The sequence below is a fragment of the Protopterus annectens genome, chromosome 5.part1 (assembly GCF_019279795.1).
Source record: "Protopterus annectens isolate FY-2018-M chromosome 5.part1, PAN1.0, whole genome shotgun sequence".
Lineage (NCBI taxonomy): Eukaryota > Metazoa > Chordata > Ceratodontiformes > Protopteridae > Protopterus > Protopterus annectens.
In genome coordinates this window covers 718,304,190-718,326,570 of record NC_056736.1, presented here as the reverse complement: position 1 = coordinate 718,326,570, position 22,381 = coordinate 718,304,190, and the positions used below count along the sequence as shown (strand labels likewise).

The 22,381-nt window shown below is 41.8% G+C and overlaps 2 protein-coding genes across 2 annotated transcripts in view; both read right to left on the bottom strand.

Annotated features, from left to right (window-relative positions):
- CAPN5 (calpain 5) overlaps positions 1-22,381 on the bottom strand; it is an 808,497-nt gene that overhangs the window by 462,978 nt on the left and 323,138 nt on the right. The gene's annotated exons all lie outside the window — the stretch shown is intronic.
- Positions 14,794-17,327, bottom strand: LOC122803621 (olfactory marker protein). The gene has a single exon (XM_044073348.1). The coding sequence runs from the start codon at positions 17,293-17,295 to the stop codon at positions 16,813-16,815; it is 483 nt and encodes a 160-aa protein (XP_043929283.1). The 5' UTR covers positions 17,296-17,327; the 3' UTR covers positions 14,794-16,812.

The window sequence follows — 22,381 nt, the reverse complement described above, 5'->3', positions numbered from 1 at the left end:
ATGCGACAGTAAAGAAAGTCTGTACTGAAACTGCTTAGGGATACTGCCTTCTCATGGTGCCATGGTTTATCCTATAGGCCTACACTACAGTCCAATGGGAAAACATGCAAATATGTTGCTGAAAGAACACACAAGGTGTACCGACTTCTAAGGGGTGCAGCTGCCAGTCTATTTTCCTCTTCTACGTTTATCAGTCTCCATCACCTTTGAACTTCATTGTTGACTTGCGCTCTACAATCTTCGCTAACAATTCACTCCAAAGTCCTGTCGTACTTTCCGTACCAGAATTTTTTTCATGTTAGGCCTGAAATTTGCATATTACAGCTTCCATGTGCTCCTTTCCTCACCTCTCTCTTCCCTGCTTTCCAATTTTCCCGCACTTTCACAACGTGCTGTATTTGTCTCGTATACCTTTCCTCTTTCATACACTGTAAACGAGCCAAATCCTTCCTTAAAATCTAAGCTCCACCTCTTTTAGCATTTACAACTCTCCTACCATATATTCTCGATTACTAAATCAGCATGGTTACGAGCAAATAGAGTATTCAAAGGGACGCGTCAGCAAGTCTTTAGACAGTGACATCAGGGTCACAAGTTTAGCTTACAAGTATGCATGCCCGATTTCTGATGGACTCTCACAGTTCCCTGAGTAATTGGTCCACAGAAGAACCGATTCCCACATACTTTTCCTCCTTTGTCTTTCTCAGGGTCTGTCCTCCTAGCATGAATGTTTCTCCTAGATATCCAATGGATAAGCACACTGCCTTTTCATTTTTTGTAATAAAGCCTGGCTAATACTCATTTGTCCACACTGCACACCTCAGCATATGTAAATAACATGGCCATGACATAAGACACAGACATGCTAACAGTACTGATCTTGGCACCATACCCAGAGTCATCTCACTTGTGACATATCTCCTTCTTGGACAGTTTCTCCTATAGTACCTCTCCTTTTACTTCGTTAGTGACATTCCCCACCAACCTATGAACCCATATCCAACCTATGAACCTATATGATTGGATGGGAGAAAGGAAATTCACACCAGGGATCACGCCAGTCACCCTGCTAGACAGAGGTCCAGAGAAGTAAATAGTGTGGGAAGAAATAGCCAAGGAATTGTTATGGCTAGGCTTGTATGGGCCGATAGCCTAGTACCAACCTATGAACCTATGCCTCTCACCTTTTTATGATATTCGGACAAAAGGCCAAGTTATTAAGTAACCTAAAACTTGAATGACTAACTGACAAGTTGCTAGACATGCAAGATCATCAAAGACTTTTCTTACCGGGTACCTAAGAGATGCACCAGTTCTCAAATGTTTCAAAATAATCCCCATGAGGGCTTTCTGCACGGAGTTAAAATATATGGGTACAACCTGTGTCTTCATACAAGGCTTTTTAAATTTATCAAGTTACCATGCTCATGTGGGCACATTCCTCTAAGGCATGCTGGTGACCCTGCACCTGGATTAAGTGAATGCACCCACAAAAGGACCAACACCCTTCTCTCCCAAGCAAACTGTCCAAAATGCAAAAAATACAAAACACATGAATGTGTGTGTAAACAAAGATTTTATTTAAAGATGAGCCCAAGATGACAGGATAACACAGCAAGAAATCTAATGCACAGGGAGGGGAAATGGCACCAACTGCAAACAGAACTTCTCACAATATTAATACAATAAACATTACATATCTGCTACAGCTTACTTCAGAGAGACCCTCTGAATTGGGCTATTTGGGCAGAGCCCTAACCAGCAAACCAAAACCAGAAATGAGAAGGAGTCATCTTATACACCCAAGGCACACTGAGGGTGTGAAACACAGACGAGACAGTCTACGAAGGATGCCCTACTGCTCATGCATAGACAAGTACTTGGCCGAGGTATGCACCGAGGAAAACGGCCATTTGCAGGGTAACATTTTGTTGATACTTGTAAGTGCTGTGTATCATTATACAAGGATCTTACACCAACACTCTACTACAGTTACTGCTCCCTCGTCACATATGCTGTCTGATAGTATCTCCATGGGTGGGCAACTCAGAAATAGAGGAACAGGTAATTTTTGTTTTAATTTTTCCCTTTTCTCAGAATCAGTCTATTTTCAGTGTGTGGGGCAGGGCTCCCATAGTTATGGGGAGCAGATGGGATGTAGCCCCTACACAAAGTTTTGTGAGTGGTATTAAATTACAATGTGCTTCAATTATTTTGATATGTACGCGTTTCAGCTGTGATATTCTGAACCTTGATTCTCTGAGACCATCATTGCACATCCCAACATTAACTGACCATGGCACAAGCACCATCCTACCATTAACTGACCATGGTGCAAGTAAGAGCATCATCCCACCATTAACTGACCATGGAGCAAGTACAAGCATCATCCCATCATTAACTGACCATGGAGCAAACACCAAAGCAGGTACAAACACCATCCCACCATTAACTGACCATGTCACAAACACCAAAGCAAGCACTACAAGCAATCACCTTAGTAATACACATTGACTTTAGCCACATCAGGTAAACATCAACTGCCCCTATGGTGTCAGAGACACTTCAACAAAAGGACCTTCCTACCAAAGGTAAAGCAGACTGACAACTGGACACTTTAAACGTTCAAGATTCAACCAAAACTGGTACTAAAGATATTGAGGGCAGAGGAGATTCATTCAGCTCTGTTCTGGGTTCCCTAAAACACACACATACATAAATAAATAAAAAATAATTAAATACAATAAATAAATTAAAAGCTTGTGATTAACACTAAGGATGTAGAGAACGCATTCTTCTCTCTTGGGTTTCTAGAAAAAGGACTGGAAGGCAATCAAAATGGTGAAATAATGCTTGGAGACTACTTTCAGGAGAGAGGAGTTCATCCCTGGGGAACAGCATCTTATTCCATGAAAACGCAGGGTGTGAAGTGCGAAAGGAACAGCATGTTGCTCAAAGGTAAAGTCCCAAGATGAAGATTTGTTCTTCATGGGGATCTGAAATGAATACTCCCTTTCAGAAATGACATGGATAGATGTTGCAGTCCCACAGGCTTGTTTTCAATTACTGCAGAAAGAAAAGGAAGATTTAAAAGTAAAGCAAGTAAAAACCTGACTAAAATAATATGAAATATTTCTGCTAGCAAAGCAGGTTTTAAGAGCCAACTATGACAAAGGCATCTCAGGTAAGACAAGAGTAATGGAGTTGCAGCCTAACAGGGCAGCTGGGACAGCTGGGACAGGTAGAACAAGAGTGACCAAAGGACAGCTCACGTGCCATAGTTACCCCACGGCCTAACAAGCAATCTAGGACAGTTAGAACAGTCTTTGAACATTTCAGAGCACCATGGTGGGGCAACATCCCCCTGTTGAAGACCAAGGTGATTAGCTGTGTGGAACTGTTATAACAGCCTGTCCCTTTGCACAGTGTATGCTGTAAATGCAGGATCACATGGGTGATATTAATGCATACAAGGAAACTCTCAGCCAGTTGTAAGGGAAAGCCAGCCATCACACAACCTCCAATCACGTCTCAGACATATGCGGTTACTGAAGGGTATCCCATAATGGAAACCGGTGAGCTCTTCCAAGGAGTGATGTGGCATGCCGATTTCATTTGGGAATGTGGACTAGATGAGTCAGTGGCATATTCAGAAGGGTAAGTGGTCAGTTTGTGGACCAAAGCATCACAAAAATAATTAAAAGATGTTCCTGTTTGCAAATCTACTAACTAGAGCAGAAAGGGAAACACGATGACTCGTATGAAGAGCCACATGTACTTTTTGCCTTTTAAGCAGGCCTTGTACATGCCTTCTTGGAAGGGACAAGAATTTCTACATTTGTGTTGGGACCTGCAGGAAACTGACGGCCATTGCTGCAGAAGGCAAGCTTGCAGACAATAGTGGTTCGCCCTTTATGACAAATTAGCTGCCACTAATCATACTAGGTCTCGTTTTTGGATGGCAAGACCTACTAAGTCAGAAAAGCTACGTCTTCTCTAGCTTTCAAGAAAAAAAAAACACAAGCCAAGGCCTTTAAAACAAAAGATATATCAAATGTTTAGATTCAGAAGGGATAGATATTTCATTTTATTTGATAAATTTATTAGCATTTGATTAGTGAAATAAACTAACTGGGTCACGACCCATTTTAGGTTCATAGGTAGGTACTAGGCTATCGGCCCGAGGGCCTACGTAAGCCTAGCCAAAAAGGTGCCCTGGCTTACGCCACCCAAGAAAGTTATTTTTCTGTGCCACTGTTGAGCAGACACACAGAAGTGATACCTGGGGTGAATTTCCTATTTCCCATCCACTCATCAAGATTTTTCTTGAAGAGTGCTAATGAAGAACTTTGCTTGACATAGATGGGCAGGCTGTTCCAGAGTATTGGAAGTCTGTGGGACAGGAATCTATCCCTCCAACATGTCCTGTTTATTGTGGTGACCAGGTTTAGGTCCCTAGACCGTATAGCTCAGAGGGATTGGGATTTCTTTAGGTGTAGTATATGTCCAACAGCTCTGGGTTTGACATAGCTTTATATGTTAAGCAGAGATCACATCAGAGTAGGCGTTATGCTACGGAGTAAAGCTGGAGTTTGAGACAGTCAGTGTAGGGCATCTGTACGAGACCAGTAATCCTCTTTGTGAGGTACTTCTGTGGCCTTTCCAGCTGCTGCAGATGTCTTGTGAGGTACATTCCAAAAGGAGCGTTGTACTCTATAATGGGTCTAATGAATGTCGAGTAGAGGGGAACAGATCTCTTTTTTCCTGGATGAGAACCCTTTTATGAGGAGGTGTGCCACGTAGAAGGACTTCCTGACTACTGTGGCGATGTAACTATCAAAGGACAGACTACTGTCCACCTTGGTCCCAAGGTCTCTTAATCACACATTTGGTGTTAAGTAGACTGCTGTCTATGCAGTAGTTCTTGGATACAGAGTTTTTACCAAAGAGGATGACAATGCACTTTTTGGCATTGAGGCCATGGCTCTGACACCAGGCATCTGTCTCAGCAAAACCCTTCTGTAGGATTTTCACATCATTTGAGCACTCCACTACGGTTCCTAGTTTGCAGTCATCTGCGAACTTCATTAGCCAGAGGCCTTCTGTGTTAACCTGTATTTCAGAGAAAGAGATACCAAACAGGAGAGGTCCCAGGACTGAACCCTGTGGTACTCCACTTGTCACTGGTTTGAGGTCAGATTTGGTGTGTGCAACTTTTACAGTGTGGGTTCTCTGTCAGTGAGCCAGTTGGCAACCCATCTTGTGATGTAGGGATTTATACCTAGTTTAGTGAGTTTTAGCTATAATTCCAGAATGGGAGATGGTGTCAAAAGCCTTGGCGAGGTCAAGATTGGCTGTGTGAACCACCTTACCCTCATCTACAGCTTTGGTGACTGCCTCAAAGAAGTCGATCAGATTCAGGAGGCATGATCTGCCTTTCACAAACCCAAACTGGGTGGGATACAGAGTTTGGAGGTTACCAATGTCTTTGTTTAGGAGTTCCATGATGACACGTTCCATGGCCTTGCAGACCAGGCTCATCAGGCTAATAGGGCGATACTTCCTGGGATCAGTGGTGGCTCCTCCTTTGTGGAGTGGGATAACTGTTGTACGCCATTCTATGGGCACAAAGCCTGATGTGAGGCTATGATTGAACATGGTGCTTAGGTGGGGAGCCAGTTCATTCTGCAGTTTGTGTAAAATGCAGCCTGAGATGTTGTCCGGCACCCATGGATGCTGTGTTTATGGCTTTAGAGAGTGCAGCTTTTACCTGCGTAGTTGTGATTACAGGGACTCTGCATTCTTCCTGTATAGATATGGGCCCTTTAGGGGGTGAGGGGGGGGGGATAAAGATAGCAGTGAACCTATCTGCCAGGATGTTGGCAATATCAGTTGGTTCTGTAATTTTTGTGCCGTTGTGCTGTAACTCAGAGCAGATCTGGGTGTTGCCATTCAGATTCTTGACATAGCTATAGAATGCTTTGTGGTTGTCCTTATAAATCAGTGGCAATTTTGTTTTCGTAGCTAGCTTTGGAGGATCCTATAAGAGATCTCAGCTTCTTACTGAGGCTGACCAGGGAGCTCCTCCACTCATGAGATTTTACTCTCTTTTGCAACAATTTCTTCCTTCTGTTGTACAGTTTGTTTATGGCAGGAACCACCAGATTGGCTTCCTTTTTTTTGGAGGATAGCGTCTTAGTTCTGTTTGGGATAGCATGATCCATGCACTCGTGCAAGTGCTTATAGACTGCATTTGTGTAGGATTCAGCAGTCGTAACTGTATTGTCCATCTGCATGGGTGTCATGAAGTTCACCACTTTTGTCTTAAGAAGCATGAAGTTGGCTTTGGAGAAATTGTTTACCGTGGTTTCCTTAATGGGGGGTGGGGGCAGGATGTGGATATCAAGGGTGATTAGCTTATGGTCGGATCGGACCGAGGAGTTGACTTCAGGTGTGGAACACCGGTCACTCATGTTGGTAATGATTAGGTCTAGGATACTGTTGCCCCTGGTGGGGGTGTGGATAAGTTGATCCAGGGCATTGGAGTTTATGAATTCCACAAAGCGTTGTGTGAAGGAGTTGGTACACGAGTAGTTTTCCCAGTTAATGGTGGGGTAGTTGAAATCGCCCATTATTAGGGTGTTTGGTTGAACCCTAATATTTTCCAATAAATCAAGAAAACAGGAGTGGGAATCTTGGGGCATGGTGGGGGATCTGTAGCATGCTACAATTTGGATTGCAGTTTAACCCAGAGTTAGTTGCACTTGGATAACCTCAGATGCATTATGCTGAGCAACTAGCCTGGAGATGTGGATATCCTTAATGAATATGGACATACCTCCACCTTTAGTGTTCCCGTCCAGGTTACATGGCCGAAAAGTGTGGTATGAGTTATAGCCTGGTAGTGCAGGGGTGCTCTCTGGAGCCTTGAACCAGGTCTCAGTCACTGCACAGATATCGATGTTCTCCATTTTAAGGAGTGCCTCGAGTGAGCGCATTTTGAGATTTAGACTTCTAGCATTGAGTAGCATTACCCTCAGTTTTTGCTTAACTGTTCCTGTTACGGTGGTGAATTTGTCATTTGAACCTTGCCTAAAAAAGGCACTATAGGGGCGGCAAGAGACTTAGCCAGTATCTGGAATCCCAGGGGCGACAAGTGCAGGCCATCTCTGGCAAAGCATTGTGGTCAGTCGACCAAGTCATGCCAAGCAGACAGATACTGGATCCCCCCAGAATGACACCAGAAGCTCAGCCAATTGTTGAAGTCAATTATTTTGTCCTTGTACTGCGGTATCATTCTGGGCGATGGCAGAATGCTACTCAGGGCGAGGGTCATACCTGCCTGGGCTACAAGATCGGAGAGCTCTTCCATGTCTCTCCATGTAGTCCAGGGAGGTATGTCTCAGGTCATTCACACCAACATGGACAATGACAGTCATATTTGTACTTGTTGTGGAGTGACCAGAGTGCGTGGGTTATGTGGAGGATCCTGGCACCCGACAGGCAGCTGACAGTAACCTTCTCCTTGTTTAGCCTGGTGAGTGGGAAATCAGTGTGCCTGACTATAGAGTCACCTAAGACTAGTGTGTTGGATACGTTGTTTTGCCTTATTGGCTGCTGTTGAGTGGCACACAGTCTGTGGGCTATGTGTCATTTAGGTTGTGTTGGGGATGGAAGTTGCTTATGTTTCTGCTTTGGAGGTCTCTGTTGCTTGGGCAGATTATTATTGAGAGCCTCCGCGAATGTTTTTGTGTTTCTATGTGTAGATTTTGGTGTAGATTTAGTGAGACTATGTGATAAGTGTGGTGCAAGTGTTTACCTTCTCCTCTTGAATGTCAAGTTCGGTCTTGGTTGGGGAGAGCTTTACCTCCAGTTTGGCTAGATAAGTGCATCTCTCACAGGTTGTAGTGTTGGGTGGTTGGAGGAGAGGGTTGTCTGTGCACATGAGGCAATTTCTACATTGCCCCAAGATACCCAGATTCATCAGATAGACAGGAGAGAACACTGGGAGATGACCCTTTTCAGCAAATGCCAAGGGAATCTCCAGCCAGATTAAACAGAACGCAACCAAAATCACTATTCCCTGTTGCACAAGCTTAACTTGTAACAAGCAAGGACAATGCTTTCATTTTACAAGTACCAAGATACTGCCTGACTGCCCAACATTAAAGATTCTGCTCGTATCTGAAACTGAAAAGCTGGAAAGTCTAAGAATGAAGGGAAACGACTTCAATACATTCTTGGACTATGAATCACCACCAACCCCAAATGGGTCCACCAGTCTTCAAAAAAACACTGATGAGACAAGACATTTTCAGAGCGAGGGAAAAAAGGTATTTCCAAGTTACAGGTTCCAAACTCACTGCGCACTAAAGAACAGCAACAGGTTACAGACACTGGAAGAAAGTATGAAACTAATGACTTGGTAACCAATGACAACCAGCGTCCCTCCTAGAAGGATCCTCAAATGCAGGCAGCTCAAATATTTAGCAAATGCAGCTGACACTAGGCATAGCAGACAAAGAATTACTTAATTCTGCCAGCACACTATGGATAGTGGTACAAATCCCAGACTATGACCCAAATGACGTGAGCTTGATTAGTAGCTCTGAGGCTTGAAAACACTGGCAGAGGAGGGTGGTCATGTCCACCCTTGGTGAAGTTTGGGGCACAGCAAAATGCACATAGCCCTAAATCCCCCCAAAGGGGGAGGAGTGGAATTGGTGTGCGTGTGTCCTATGGCAAGCACTTGGCTCACCAAACCAACTCCTGCTGGTAAGCCCTCATTAGTGAGTGTAATGGAGGGTACACTCACAGGGGGATGGCACTGCAAATCCCCACAGTGGTGTGGGCAGCTCATCCCCTCCAATCAGAAGCAGGGTTAGAGAAATAAATGCAGTCATTGCCGGGAAGCTAGTCAGAGCATATACTCCCCAAAGTCGCTTCTATGTTCAGCCATCAAATTAAAATCTCAGCAACCGGCTAATAATCTAACGTTAAACACTGAACATGCAAATTACTGAGCAATTGTAGCTCTGAAAATTATATTGAATGGCCACATGTGGCCAACACCGCAAATGACCTTCATAAAAACACCTTATCAACCAAGATGGGAGGTTGTGCCCACCACAACCCCCCTAACTATACATACCAACTCCAAGATCACACTACAGTGGGGAATAGGTCACATTTATAAAAGGTTTTTTTTAGCTTACCTTACTCATCACAGTACTTCCTGGTTGTTGGCCAACTACGGCCATTCAATGATATTTTTGGAGATGAGCTTATTCGGTAATTTCCATGTTTGGTGTTTAACATTCGATTAGCCGTTCGCTGATATTTTAATTTGATAGCCGACTACAGACACCCCCCCAAAAGTCTGCTAGAATGATAATCCCTATGGACAGTTCCCATCCTACTGAGTCTAGATTCAAAGAAACGTTACTGTCATTTAGGATCACGCAAGTGCAGCCTAAATGAAATTACAAAATGTCAGCTCACGAGAAATGCAGTGCAAATAATATAGATACAGTGGTATCAGATTACAACATGATACCACTGTACCTATATTATTTGCACTAAATTTCTCTCGCGAGCTGACATTTTGCAATTTCATTTAGGCTGCACTTGTGTGGTCCTAAATGACATTAACGTTTCTTTGAAACATAGTAGGCCGTGGTGGTTCAGCAGTTAGCGTTGTCACCTCACAGCAAGAGGTTCTTCGGTTCAATTCTCAGCTGGAGCTGCTCCTGTCTGGAGTCTGCATGTCCTCCCCGCAATCGAGTGATGTTTAAAGACATGCAGGTAGGTGCGTGTGTGAATGGGTGTGTCTTCTTTGAAGGTTGGGCTGGCACCTCAGCACCGGAAAAATCCAATGCCAATCATTAGCGGACTGGAGTTTTGCTGTGGCGACCCGTAACCGGGAAAAGCCGAAAGACATTAGTTTAGGTATCAAAGAACAACATAAGAAAGAAAATAACACGTATGACATGCAAGAGGTAGTTCACATTGCAAAAACACACAATACCCATTATCCAATGATAAATAAATACCCACCAACAAACCCGTTCACCGTTAAGACAGAGACTAGAGACTTTTGAATAGTAGCTGTTTAGTTACCGTATTGCACTTGTTAACCTTAGATGTGACTCTGTATCGCCATCATATTGTGTAATAGTAATACTGGCAGTAATTGCTCAGAGCAGCAGGATTAAGTGGGAAAAGAAAAAGTTTTCAATGTATCAGGTATTATGGCTGGTGTCCTTGTTAAGTCTCACAGCTGTAGGACACAAATTGTCCCTGAATCTGGTAGTCCTTCAGCGGAAGCTGCGGTACCTCCTCTTCCAGACGCAAGTTGTGAGAACCAGTTGTGGACCGGATGGGTCAAATCAGCTAGTATTTTGTATGTTCTCTTTCGTGTTCAGAAAAAAACCCTGAATAGAAGGGAGGTTTGTGCCCAAGAGTTTAACCACCCTCTCCACCCTCTGTAATTTCTTCTTGTCAGCAACTGTGCAGTTGCCGAACTGTGCTATAAAGTTGCTAGTGAAGATGCTCTCAATAGCTCCCCTGTAAAAAGTGGTAAGAGCAGAGAGTAGGAGCATGGCCTATTTGAGCTTTCTCTGAAGGTGAACCCTCTGTTGAGCCTTCTTGACTATATAATTGGAATTAACAGTCCAGGAGAGGCCACCAGAGATGTCAAGGCCAAGGAACTTGATTGGATCCACCATGAAGGGACAAACAGGCTCAATTCCAACAGAAGGAGTTGAAATGGTTAACAGACAGATGTAGAAAAAGCACCTGGGGAAAAAGAGGCAGATGTGAATCTTGACTGCAGTACAAAGAAACGGTAGGGTATTACTGAGCTTCCAATCCCTGTCCGTCACAGCAAAGTTCCAACAGAGTCGAGAACCATTCCACTGCAGACTCTGCTCTGTACAGGGAGCAGAAACAACTTACTCTTTTGATTCAAATAATCAGCTGCTGGAGCAGGGAATTACCCCAAGCACATTCTACCATAATGAAATCTAGGAAGAGGTTATTAGAAGTCATCTAGCTTTGGGAAAAGATCCCTACATCACAAGACCTCTGTTGTCAAAATAAATCAGTTAAAGAAAATCTCGGGGTGGATGAATGAGCAGAACAATACATCCTGTAATGAAACTGCTGGCGTTTCGTGGAGAAACAACTGAATTGCCAAGTGAGGTTCCTACATTCTTATGTGCTAACAGGCATTCATCACGTCGTGCCACTATTCAGAATTCTTACAATAAAAGCAGCAACCTCATAGCAAGCATGCAAAGTATCATATTCAATATGAAAAATGAAACTGGATCTAGAATGGGTGTGCACCTCCCTCCCTCTATCCCCAGACTTTCTACATCCAGACAATGGTAGCGGTGAAGTCCTTCTCCTTGTTCTTCCTTGATTATTCTCTTCCCTGTTCTATCACCCGGTTTTGGGGGGGGGGGTGACTGGAACCAATCTAACCCCCCTCTGCCAAACTGTTCCATAAGAGCAAGATGAGATGGAATTAATTCCAACAAGTGTAGTTTATGTACTATGCCCAGGACCTACTTGTCATGGATGACAGCTCTCTAAACCTGGGTCAAAACTGCTGCATCATTCAGTTGGGAAGTTAGGACAGCTAAGGTGCCACAGCACAAAGCCCCTCATATACTCAAAGAACTTGGTTCGAGAACCATGCAGTGCTCTGGAAATGCCACTACACCTACCTTGCTTTTTGCGGAAGGCTGAAATGGCCTCAAGGGTGGAGAAGATGCACGTATACGCTCTACAAAGAAATAAACCCTACCATTTTTCTGCAGGTCCCTTGTGATTTTCTTGGCTGGGATTTTCAAAAATGACATGTCTGATGGACATATCTGGAATCCTCTGTCAAAGCTCTTTCTGCAAAGTGGAGAAAAAAATCACATGGAGGATCACAGAAGCAACTGCTCCATCCATGGCAACTAATGTGCAGTCACATGATCTTACATTGACATTTTTAACAGTTCTGTGGCCTGGTCCTTCACATAGTAGCAAGTAACAAAGGTCATGCCAGCTGAAGACCAACCCTTCTTACCATACTTGACAACAGCTTTAGAGTGCTCATCTGGTAGTAGCAAGGTGGTCAGAATGGTTTGTCCCTTTTGCTTGCTTTTTATTTTACCAATGAAGTGGCACTCAATTGTCAGTACACTCATTTACTTAAAATTCGGATGCACAAATTACTGCAATAGTGAACTGATGGAACTGATTTACAAGAAACCTTTACTACAGGAATCAAAAGAAAAAGCATCTCACTAAAGCTGCAGTTTGACGTTAAGTGGCAAACAATGCAATTCAGTTTTTAAAATAGTTGATTTAAACAATGATTCTTATTCTTAACAGAATAATCAAACAGCTCTATTCTTGATGGTCTGTGTATCATAATAGGTTCATCTGAATATAACTGCCATTTCTAAGAAAGCAAGTTCTGCCTCATGTTTGTAAGTGCAAGTTCTGCGCCAATTACTGCATTTTACATTTAAGCACAAGAGGGAAAAACACTTAGATGCTACAGTAATTCTAGTCAGCCAAATATCCAAATCAAGGTGATTCCAAGATGGCTTGCTTTGTATACAACTGCCAGATATATCCCTATTTGTCTAAAACGCTATCACAATCAGCATTACTAAAATCATTCTACTTTGTTTAAAATAAAATCAGAAAAAAAGTCACTTTAAAGTACCTACCAAGACAACTAGTCAGACACTTGGTGGATGACAGAAATAATCAGGCTTCTTAGCAGACCGAAGGACTTAAGTCAGGATGTCTCTTGGCCTGAAATACAACGGAGATGATACTAAAATTGATCTATAATCATCAGGGCACAAAATAACTCTATGTACTTTGTTATCATGAAAGAGTTCCTTAAAAGAAATGTTCTTGGGGGAGCAGAAAGGGAAGAGACTAGAGGGCTCACTGTCCCTCCGGTCTCTAACAGAGGGATCTAATAATGTAAAAGCAGACCCTGGAAAAGAAGCCATTCAGTAAGTAGGGAGTAGTACTGATGACTAGTCAGTGTGGAATACAGGGTGCACATATTAAATGGGGTACAAATAAATATATACAGCAAAAGCTATGCTGGTCACTGGCCTCCCACTAGACTGAACTACCTTCTGATGTGTGGTCTCCCACATTCAGTCAGTTATTCGCCACACTGAACTGAGCAGGCCTTCATCATCATGCAGGAAATAGCATGACTGCAGCAATTCCTTAAGTAATTTTCATGCACTCAGCAGTGAGGGACTCCTTGCTTAGGAGATAAGGACATGTTAAAGGAACTGCACCCACAAGGCCACAGTCAGGTCCTTTACCAACATCAGGGATCCCTTAAGCTATCAGCCTCTCTTTCTGAGTAACCTGAGCGTGTATGGAAGCAGGAATGGATATTTGGGAAACACTTACTATAGTGGGAGACAGACAGGTACCTCTGCAATCTAACTCATACACACCCAAAGACCTAAGCAAGACAATGACTGCTAAACTACAAGAGGACTACCTCCCAGAGGCTGTTGAGGCACCATGTTCCTTCAGCTCATCCTTACCCTGTCAGACACCTCTTAATGGGTAGGAGCAGTCAAGTGATGAATTGTAAATGGTGATTCAAAGTGTGCAAGTAACTGATCAAATACTCAGAAATAACTGCAAACCACTTTGTACTGTTTCACACAGACACACACTCTCTGTACTACAGGTGCAGGGGTGTTAGTGCAGGCTAAAGGAGGTTTCTCCTTGTAAGCATTAGGGATTAGGGATTAGGAAATAAGAAAAATCCTTGTAAGGGGATACAGGAAAGAATTACCAAGTGTTAACCCACTACAGGAGGTCCCCTGAAGTGAGATGCAACATTACTGAACTCGCCCATAAGGCTACACTACTAATGATGTAGAACACAGTCTTACCCTTGTTAACCAGGCAAGGATCCTAGGCACAGCTGCAGACTAGAAGCACGGTTTGTAGAAATGACTTGCTGCTACTTTCTAATAGTATGATTTTTTTTTTAATTTATTATATTTTTTTTATTTTATTATTTTTGGAGTTGCCGTGGTGGTGCAGCAGTTAGCACTGTCGCCTCACAGCAAGAGGTTCTCCAGCTCGAGCACCTTCTGTGCAGAGTCTGCATGTCCTCACCGCAGTCAAGTGACGTTAAAGACATGCAGGCAGGTGCGTGAATGGGTGTGCCTTCTTTGAAGGTTGGGTGTCGGGCTGGCAACTCGGCACTGTAAAAAAATCCACTGCCAATCATTAGTGGACCGGAGTCGTTCTATGGTGACCCCTAAAGCCGAAAGACATTATATTTTTTATTTTCCTTTTGTTTACAGAGTTTGTCAAATTGGGTTAAGTCAAAAAATATCCTTTTCAGCTGACATCTGGGGAGAAATACAAAAACCACCACAAATGCCATATTGTAGCAAAAAATTTAAGAAAAGGTATAAACAGTTTTCTAAATGCTATCAAATGTTGCAGAAAAGTGAACAGTAATCAAAAACATGCATTTTAATAGCAGTTTGACGAAAGCCTCTTACACGTACACAAGTGATAGTGCAATCACTGCCATTGAAGAAAGTTGCCAGTTCTCATACAGACGAGAGTCAGTGAATTGGGCTTACCTTAATAAACAGATCACTGTAGAGCTGTGCCACACAGAACACAGACACGCACGCACAAACACACAGTTACTTAATTTTTTTTACCATACAAGTGTAATAAGAAATGACACTTTAGAAGTTTTTTTAACTGGTTCTTTATTTGGCTAGACTGAAGCACCTTACAATTCAAAAGTAGTCAGATTTAAAGGAACTTCATTCCATTTGCTGTACTGAATCAAGCAGTTGAAACAAGTCTATTTCATATAAAAATGAAGAGTGCAACAGGCTGGTTAAGTAAAACATGCACAAATTCTTAAGTGAACACAACAGATTTTAAACAGGGAATGGTAAAAATTCCAGGGCAAGCAATGTTTTTATTGCTTTAATACATGCAGACTTTGTTTAATTTACAATGAACTTCAATAACTGAAGAAACACACAAAGTGTACATTGAATTGTCCTCTACCTGCCAATAAACCAAGTATAAACATAAGCAAGGGCTTCCGACATGGATTTAACCCTCTAATGATTAATGTTGCCAGACATAACCCTCTGTCATGTCAAAGCATGAACTTTGTATTCAGAAAAATATGAGGCATCAAAACTGCACTAAATTACTACAATATATGCTTTGATATTAGCACATTTGCTGGAAATGCATCATAGTGTGGCACTTGTGTGTTTCAAAATCCCCTACTCCTTCAAAGCTAATATAACTAGATACTGGCAGGGTGACCTTGAAACCAGCATGAATTCCACTTTTTCCCATATTAGTTGTCAAGGCTAAAGTGCAACATCATACAAGATAAGAACAAAAGACGTGTGGGTGTGAGCACATTACATTTCTGAAATTAAGTCTTATTTCATACACATTTAATAAGTGGCAACTCTATATGGAACAGAGTAAGGAACCAAAGATCCAAATTATTTAAGCAGTTCTTTAACATCCAGGACCTTAGATATCTGTGTTTACAAGTAGAGAAAGTATCATCTTTCTAATGCTGTCGTTAAAGGTTCAGAAAAAGAGTTGTTATAATACAGGTCTGTTACACACAGCTGTGGACAAAAATACTAAACGGTGCATAAGGTTTTAAAATTGCCTACTGGTATAAAGCAGCCCTGTGCTATCTGCTTTTCAGCTGCATCTGCATACTTATTAACCTGTTTAACAATGCTGCCTTTATGTCCATTTTTAAAATGCTAAGCATTTGCAGCTATAGCTCTGGGAAAAGACCTTCAGTGCCTCTCAAGAGAAAAATCCAAACTCAAGAGCTCTCAGCAACGCACACAGAGCTAGAAACCCACCCCAATTATGTCTTGCATAGTACGCAACCGTTTTACTATCAATGACAAAGTGTGATCAGCATTCCAAACCGTCATAAAATGCCCTTGCATAAAATTATCCCACTTACTGCAACCACATTTTAATAGTAAACATACTAACAGTGGCTAGAGACCACACTTTTTATTTCTGGCTTATGTGTAACAATGTGTCACAATGAAGTGGAGGAAAGACTACTGGTTCTGACTTTTTTAATGTATTATTACATGAACAGTTTATAGAATTACTGACACTTTGGTTTCTTCTCAGTGCTGTATAATTCAGACCAACTTGAATGATGTTCCAACAAACAGAACTCAGATCGGATTTCAGCTTCTTAGAAGATGCCTTGCTTTCTGCTGGTAAACTGACATCCTTAAAGCTGTGGAACTCCATGTGTAAGGAAGAAATGCATACTGCAACAGAACAACTCTGTACCATCGTGTACGTCATAACTTACACTAAACTGCGTGAGATTTTCTCAAACAAATCTGGAAAACCTGGCTGTAGTTTGAAGAGCACATAAAGCAGTCAGCTACAAACACCTGACAGCTTACTCTGAGGAAATACAAAAAGTGTTAGTAAGAAGAAAAAATATGAAGACACCCGAGAGACAAAAATAGTTTAGCCATCAGATTTCAGAATGGAGCAAACACTGCAATTACTAAACTACAAGATTATTTTCTGAGCTTTTACAAGATAATCAATAAAATCATGATTTTACTTCAAAATTTCGAAAGCTAGTAGCTAAAAAGACCACCGCTTTTAAAATGTTTCAAGCAAGCAAGTAATTTTCAGATCAGTGTTCATAAATATGCTAAGTCCAGAGTCCAGTAGCAGTATGACACAGTAACATGATTAAACTTTAAATACAGTGGAGCACTTTATATTACTAGGGTCCACACCGTCACCGAAGGCTATGAGGAAATACATTACTTTCCTGACTTTTGCCAGTTCTGCAATCCTCTCACCAAATTCCTGGGCATCGGCCTCCATACAGTGAACGGCCTGTTCATCATCATCCTCTTTTCTCCAGAACATGCCTGCGGGATCCAACAGCTGGCGGGTCATAAGCGGTGTAAGATCTGGTGTCCAGTGCTGAGAGGTTCCTGTGATGGTGATCTTTCCTGGAACTTCCAGCTGGACCTTCCACTTGAGGAACCTTAGCTTCTGCTGGTAGAAATCCAGGCGGTACACATGCTCGTTAGGCTGCAGCAGCTTTTCGCCATCCTGCGGCTTTGCATTTTTTTGCCGGAGGCTCTCCACACGCATACGCATGCACTCTGTCAGTGCAGAATCTCTCTGGAAGAACAACTCCAGCTTAGATGGTTCTAATGCCATTGTAAGCACTGAAGTAAAACTTCACAACTCTGTTTCCGTCAGTTGTCTTCTTGAGAATACTCTTGTTGCAAAAGAAAACTGCAGTAAATCCCACTTCCCTTCTACTGTTCCAGTGCTAGGCAACCCAGGACTGATGCACAGTGTGTCCTCCCACAAATAGTCCCCTGGGTGTATGACCATTTACCATGCATGCTAGAAGTCAACTCACCTTACTACAGATCAGTCTACAGGGATGAGTATGACGCAAGTGTCTCCACCAGCTGATCAAGAAACATGCAGAGACCAATTAAGAAAGCGGATCAATGGGAATACTACTGTTTTCAGAATATCATTAGTTTTATTTAGTTAGCAAACATGCATGCACACAACCTAGAAGTAGCTACCAAGTAATGAGGCAGAGGAAATGTTTATGTTTTAGTACATCATTAGGTACATTTATTTAGCAAATAATGAAACATTTGCAGCACTTCTCAAGTAATTAGAAAAGCAGTCGAGCTGAAGCACTGCTTAATTCAATACATGATGAAGTGAAAAGAGGCACTAAACGTACACAGAAAAACATATGTCAAGGGCTGAAAATACAAACAGAAGATCGATACAAGCTCCAGGTCTACTAATATTTCTGTAGTACAAGTTTTCAGTGGTTGCACAAAATTAAAGGTTACCAGAGAAAAAAATAATAAAATTAACAACCAAACAAAATGGAGGACTAGAAGCTGGCTGACAGTTTAACCTACCTAATGTGCCAACAACCTTACTGACCTGGCTCAGCTCAAGCAAATTTCACTGGATAATCCTGCTGGTGTTACAGATGGATATCTTCCTAGCAACACAGTTGTTCACAATTGACAGGTACATCTTCCTAGCAACACAGTTGTTCACAATTGACAGGTACATTTTTAACTTCTTTGTGGGCTAGAAAGGACAATCATTTTTAACTTAAAACCTGATAGTATGTTTAAATATGGCCAAATTACTGCCAGACAGTAGAAGGGTGTACATTACAGTGTGGTGTTACCACATAAAATGGATCATGGGGTCTTGAATTGGGTTGTGTTCCTTGCCCAGGGTTGAAACAGTCATCTCACTTAGATAAACTCCAAGGCAGAGATGTACACTACTGCTCCATTCTAGAGAGCACTTTCAAGATCTTATAGAAAATTCCAGAACTGTCATTTAATAGGCATTTAAACAGTATTAGGACTTCAGAAAAGAAAGTTTACAACTCTTATTAAAATGACGAAAGAGTAATCAACATTTTTTCTCTTGTTAACCTCAGTGCTTTGGTAGATGACAGCACCAGAACTCGTACTGGAAAGGTATTTAAAACAGAGACCATTTACTTAGTTACTATTCCCAGGGATAATCACTCCTGCACACACTCAGACACATACGTCTCAACTTAATAAGAGGTCAATGCGGATCACAGACCACAGCGATGTATACCAAGTAGTCAAAATGTGGAGCACCCTATTCCACCACTGCATGGCACGTGTACCGTGGTCATGGAACCAAAATATAGGTTACAGATGATAATGTCTATACACACAAACATTTACATATACACATATGCAGACTTAGATGCACAAAGACAGGCCCTTACACGTAACACAGAAACTCAAATACACCCACCCACAATCGAGCATGTACAAACAGAGCAGTTACTTCGCTTTTGACATAAATGTATTTCTTAATTCACTGAATACTGAATAATTAAATGTTTTACTTTTGAAAGTGGCTCTAATTGCTGGGCACAAAAAGTCATACAGATGCAGAGGCACACAAATACACACATGGCAGCAATTAAAGCCACTTTACTGACAATGTACTCATCAGATGTTTTATTCTAATTCAGTGAATGAAAATATACTGAACTTGTAATAATGGTTAATGGTAAAGTCACTGCTGTCAGACACACACACAGTGCAAAGCATTCTCTCTCCAATTTTCCCCTCTCCAAACAGATACACAATGTTCTCGACTATCCTTACTTATCCTTGCTGAAATGTCCCCATTTTTCCCCTCATATTTTGGTCTGTTCCTCTGACATTCTTCACATATTGTGGACTGAAGTCACTAAATAATGGACATTGAGTTTTAGACTTCATATCCTTCAGAAAAATCCATGGTACTGCAAAACCTGTTATTCTACCAAATTTCTAAGTATACAAGAACAATATTTAAAAACTCCCATTGATTTTGGAGCATTGCCCGCAGTTATTTTTGCCTTGTCACCGATTCTTAAGCTAAGAGGTTGACTGCCCCCACACGCCTACACTGTACCTTGTAACTGCCAGCACTGCAGTTACTTTCTTTAGCCCTGTTTACTATCTTTTCTCCCCCTCACTAAAACTGATTAGCTGTAAGCACATTTAAAGAGGTGAAAATTAAAATGACAGCAGGTTATTTTCATTTCTTTTTTGCGCTTCAGAGTGGCTTCATAGGCTGTACTGAGCCCATGGACTTGTTTCTGGCTTTCCGATTGGCTGCCTCTCCTCTGGAAGTTATTCTCTGATTGGCCCCCTTTATCTCTGTCAGTTGACTACAAACGGCAGTTGGAGGGCACATCATAGAACAGGAACAGGTGACACCATTGTTTGGAGAGGAGCAGTGGAACACTGTTTCACTTCTGTATGAAATGTGGAGCGCTACACACAATGTGGTGCACTTAACAGTTGAGCTTAAACTTGTACTCTTCCAGTGTTCTTAAAGATTACCTGATCATTACCAGTTGCCTCATTCAGCTACTCTCTCATAGCACTATTCAGCAATCTGAACACTTTGGAACCCATAACGTCTTGCCCTCTGCAAGAACTGTAACCAAAAGTATTCATGGCAAAAATAACACAAGTGAATATTCTCCATAAAGATGATCTTTTGGAAGGAAGATACATCTGTAGTGGAGAACAGTCTGGAATAACTTCCTGAGGACATTTTTTTTATCACAATTATTTCAAAGGTCAAACTCATATGCTCAGTGGGCATATGCAGGGTTAACAGTTCTTATCATATAGTCAGTAGATCACATCAGTTGTGCACACCCAGTATCTACACTCAGCAGACAAAGTGCACAGGGATAGTAAATTCTAAACTTATCATGCATTCAGGATACACAAAACCTGAAGCAGATGGAAGGACCATACAGAGAGAGGAGAGGGCAAGAGACTATGTACTCGACACAAAGGTCCCTAACAAATATCAAATGATACCGAGAGTTCTAGTTTGTGCAGATTATATATATATATATATATATATATATATATATATATATATATATATATATATATATATTACACTTTACTTTGATGGGCACACTGCAGTGGCTAACCGATGAGAACTCAAACAAAATTAAAAAAAAACTCTGACAGAAGCCCCAAAACAGGTAAACTTGGGGGTACTACATCTTCAAACCTACATGCAAAATAAAGCTTGATTCCTGGACAGGAGGACTGGTAAAGCTATGCGCCAACAACCTAGTAGCCATAGCTCAAATGCCCAACACACAGCATTCTTAAAAAAGGGACTGGAAGCAGAGATGCTTCTGATGAAACGGCATTTAAACTAAAGAGCAACCAGTTCTTATAGCAGAAAACAATGCTGTTAACAATCCACCATTAGTCCTTTGCAACTTCTGCACCTTTCTTAGGCCAGTGATAAATATCCGTATTATGAACACCTCACAATGGATTCATTTCTATCTGAAAAAACAGATATATGGCTGAAGTGAATGAGAGAAAACTTTGAAACTTTTTTTGGCAAAAAACTACAGTTGGACTCGTGAAATGGCATGCAGACTTCCCTACAAATGAGAATGAAGCACTCAAAATCCAAGTGGAGAAGGTAAAGGCCACCAAAACTAAGCCTTCCAAGATGTCAACTTCACTTTTACTGAACAAGATGGTTCAAAACACTGAATCATTAGCATATCAATCATGAACCGCAAATCAAAGGTTTAAACAAACAATTAAAACAGATTAGTCATGCATCTAGGTACTTCCTTTACCCAAACTGAGAATAGGTTCTGACCAACCAAATATGCACGACTAATTAGACAGCTTCCTGGCAACGTCTAAGGCCTCCGTCAAAAGACCTGGAGGAATGAAAGAATTGAGAAGACATGGCATGTAAGTGGTGTGGGATGTGTCCCTGCACGAGGAGGATTTTCTCCAGATCACAATGGATCCAGCTCAAAACTGCACGTATAATACTCCACCTCCCACATCACTGCCCCTCCCTCTCCCCAATACTCAACTAGCACCTCCCACATCACTGCCCCTCCCTCTTTCCATTACTGAACTAACACCTCCTATCTTGCACCCCGCATTCCTCAGACAAGTATCTGTTATAACCCCATCCAACAACTCCCATGGTAACGTTCTGTAGGGACTTTGTGACCAAATATGGAACTCCATGCCTGCCTAATTTTACAAATAATAAAACCCACCCTATTCAAATCTGAAATCAAAAGGCTTCCTAATTAATACACAAATTTTCCACTGCTTAACACCCAGAATTGTAAAAAGTCACTCTCAATTACCACTGCCTCAACCAACCGTAATCCCTCTGCTATACCCTCTTCCCCAGTTTGTAAACTATACTCAGGAATACTCCATCTTTCAAGCTGTAACTGCCCAGATCACTCCCCACTTTCATCCCTTCTCATCCAACATTGTTACAATGACCAACACCATCCCAATCCAGGCATTAAGGAGACCCTCTCTTTATTACCACTGTGCACTTGAAACTCTCTAGCTCAAGCATCTACCTACCAGCATAATGATTAAGGTGTTTACCTCACAAACACAGGGTACAGTGTTTGATTCTCACCTTTGATTAATTAAGCAAATGAAATATTTAAATGTGCAGCTAAGCTGTGTTAGTCAATCCTTAGCACTGCCTAAAAACATCACGACTGTAAATGCGTACAAATAACTGCACTGCTTCTACTATAACTATTGCGGAGCTTTTCTCCCTAGGCCTCAGGTGAAAAGGGGCTTTTCTGCCCAGTAAGACTTTCTCAGTTAATCAAAGTAAATAGGTATACAGGCTCATAGGTACGTACTAACCTAGCTGCCCTTGTAGGCTA

Coding starts and splice junctions, on each gene's coding strand:
- LOC122803621 (XM_044073348.1), bottom strand. CDS start 17,295: ATGGCATTAGAACCATCTAAGCTGGAGTTGTTCTTCCAGAGAGATTCT.